Genomic DNA, 3,418 nt, shown 5'->3' on the forward strand with positions numbered 1-3,418 from the left:
TTCTCAAAGCCCAGGTGTAAATCGTGTAAACAATTTGCCAGTATTAGTTTAAAATTAAATCACGTGTATCTATTATTGTTATGGAACATTAAAGTTAAATATTAAAGTAGGTCGTCATAATAATATTTCTAGAGAAAATCGTTTATGTGAATGCTGTCAAATTTGTGATTATGTAATTATGTAAACACTGCAAGGAATATTCGATCTAATTTAGTCTCATAACTTTAAATGTCATGTGATTGTATTATACTTTTATTCACTGATGTCTAATCATGTTTAAATTATGTAAAATATGTTGTTAACTTTGCCATAGTAATTTTATGCTTTTGCAATACTGATTCATTCATTCATTCATTCATTCAGATTGTGCACAACGTAAGAGTTTTATCTGCTGTCAACTTTTAAATTTTAGACTATTTACCGGATTTGATATAACATAAGCAACACGACGGATGCCAAGTGTGGAGCAGGATTTGATTACGCTTCCGGAGCACCTGAAATCACCCCAAGGTTTTTTGTTGGTTTCGTGTTGCTTAGTCTATAGTTTTCTATGTTGTGTCTTTTGTACTATTATTTGTCTCTTTCTTTTTTATTTTAGCCTTGGCGTTGTCAGTTTATTTTCTATCTATGAGTTTGAGTCTTCATCTGGTATCTTCCGTTCCTCTTTTAGTCCAAATCTATTATTAAGACCCAGCAATTGCTTTCTAATTTAAGGTGTACATTTTGAATTAGTAATACCATGAAATTCTTTTGAAGATTCTACCTTATGAACTTTTGGTGAGTGATATTGGTATCAAATGATTATGAAATATAAAATAATATTTCATTTCGAATACTTTAGGGATGGCACAGGTGTTGTCAGTTTCAGGAAATGTTAGACTTGGATTTGCTTTCAAAACTTCATTCCACCATGATTTCGGAAGAATCACTGGTATAGCAGCGTCAACAAGGGGGAACATTTTACTATGCGACTATGATAATAAGAAGCTGATTCTAGTAAATCCTTTTGGAAAATACCTAAATAAACTTAGCCTGGAAAGTGAGCCTTATGATGTGGCAATTACAAGTCAAAACATAGGACATATAACTCAACCCAACACCAGATATGTATTACAGATCGACCCTGACCGACTGGTTGTACTATATAAAGCAACAAGCAATGACATGCACATTTCCGTGAATTGTGCATCAGCAGTTCCTAATTCTGGATTGGACATACCAAATAAAGTTTCATGTTATCTCGGGGTGACGGTGAATGGTTCTTTGTATATATATCAAGTCCGTGACAAGAATATATAAGTCGTCATTCTATATCTGATTCTTTGAAACAATACCTCATAGGTAAAACGATAAATATGTAATAACAAATAAACTATTTACCTGATTTATGACACTTTTGTAATATTACAGCACATCACGCAGTAAATATTAAGTTGAAAAGAGCTTAACTTATTATTACAATTCAAAGAAAAAAACCAAACAAGTAAAACATGTTGCTTAAAAAACTCTGAGCCGCCGTGGCACCAAAAGTGGTACAAACTATGCAAAGTTTCATCTTGGCTAAGGATAGAAATGAAAAAAATGTAATATGTGAAGATCACGATGATACAATCTACCCTGTCCGAATCAGGCACCATAAAACTGTGTGCGTGACACGGTTCTCATCATTTTGAAATTTCCATAATCTTTTCAGTATTGATTAAAGTAGAGTCAACATTGTGTATATAACAAACAGTACCTGATTCATGATTACAAACAACTTTTTTTTCTTTGTGACGTTTACATTTTCTGACGTCAGACACGCGAAGCAATGACTGTGTTTTTTTTATAGATGCCTTTGTGCCTTATGTAAATGATTATTTGTTTTTAGATTATAATACAGTGATGACTGCTGTACCAATATTTTGAATTTTGTTTCTTAGGTCTGTTTTGTTCACGCATCGATGTAAATATACCGGAATTTGATGCAACTGTTATATAAGTAAGAGGTTTAGCGCTATAAAACCAGGTTCAATCCCCCATCTCCTACATTTCAATATGCCTGTACCAAGTCAGGAATATGACAATTGTTGTCCATTCGTTTGATGTGTTTTGTCATCTGATTTTTCAATTGGATTAGGGACTTTGCTATTGAATTCTCAAAGTTCAGTATTTTTGTGATTTTATTTTATTCCTTTTAAACTGTTTCAGATGCCTCACACAGGAAACTCACATAAGTTCAAATGGATATGCAATTGATCATCGTGTTATGAAGTTCCATGCAGTTGATGTTGGAACTTTCTTGTATTGTATAGGTGACCAGAATTATATCAAATTTACAAAATCTAGTAGTCTGGGATATCATTGTAAAGAGCACATTGTCAATATTGAAACTATGGTAATGCCCACTGATATATGCTCTGATAACAATGGACACATCTACGTCATTGGACAGGGTTCAAATAACATACACCGGCTGACAAATGATGGAAAGGTTATAGATATACCACTGGACTGTAGACATGGTATCAAACAACCAGTTGCACTAAGTTTAAATCAAGACTATGTTAAGTTATATGTTGTCAATGAATGGGGAAAATCAGTATTGGTTTTTGATGTGATTTGACAAATGACGGTTTAAGCGAGTTGTGTCAGTACTAATAATTTGAGATCAGTTGTGCTATAACAGTTAAGTCATTTTTACTGTCACAGATATAAAATTCCGTATCACTTGTTTACAATTTTCGAATGAAACAGAAGTTTTGATTTTTGAGTTTTGTTAACTAGAACTTTTGTGATACTTATCATAACTAGACAATTTGGATAATATAAACAAACACTTACACATTTATGTTTTTTTTTTTTGGGGGGGGGGATATTCGAATATAAATCCAATCGCATATTGTGCTTAAACTAACTCACACACATTATATCTTTATTTAACGTCGCTTCTCTTAGAGGACTAAGATGTTGGTGGTTAATTTAATCAGAATTAACGACCAGTTTTGAATGTGAATCATCTAATTTTCGTTATCAATATTAGATATAATGGCTCAGTAACATTTCAACATTTCACTGGTTATAAATTGTCATTGCGTTATCTAGCAACGTACTCCTGAATATCAGTAATTTTTCATTTAAATTGATTTCAATATCTTATAATAATTTACATATTTATCTATGCTTAGAGTCTAGTATCTTTATTATGATATTATACATATATAGAACCTTTTCCATGTGTTGTTAAATATTTTGTAAATCGAGGATGTTGCTTTGACACGTTATGGAGATAGCTTAAACATATATGATACATTATTTGTATGTCGAGTGAATAGAACAAGTAAACCTACATGCACGGAATAATTACAGCAATGAAACGATACGAACTACCATGTGGGCATATGGACACAACTGATTATCTTGTTCGCCATTCGTACTT

General features: G+C 32.3%; 1 protein-coding gene across 1 annotated transcript; it reads left to right on the top strand.

Annotated features, from left to right (window-relative positions):
- Window positions 1-843: 843 nt before the first annotated feature.
- Window positions 844-2,605, top strand: LOC134689684 (uncharacterized). Its single transcript, XM_063549650.1, has 2 exons — window positions 844-1,265; window positions 2,191-2,605. Exons 1-2 carry the CDS (start codon window positions 844-846, stop codon window positions 2,603-2,605), a joined length of 837 nt encoding a protein of 278 aa, XP_063405720.1.
- Window positions 2,606-3,418: the final 813 nt, after the last annotated feature.

The sequence above is a fragment of the Mytilus trossulus genome, chromosome 11 (assembly GCF_036588685.1).
Source record: "Mytilus trossulus isolate FHL-02 chromosome 11, PNRI_Mtr1.1.1.hap1, whole genome shotgun sequence".
Classification (NCBI taxonomy): Eukaryota; Metazoa; Mollusca; class Bivalvia; order Mytilida; family Mytilidae; genus Mytilus; species Mytilus trossulus.

Excerpts from the sequence above, each read along its gene's own strand:
- LOC134689684 (XM_063549650.1), top strand. The coding sequence starts at position 844 with ATGGCACAGGTGTTGTCAGTTTCAGGAAATGTTAGACTTGGATTTGCT. Across the intron at positions 1,266-2,190 it reads GTGACGGTGAATGGTTCTTT|ATGCCTCACACAGGAAACTC; the intron begins GTATATATATCA and ends AAACTGTTTCAG.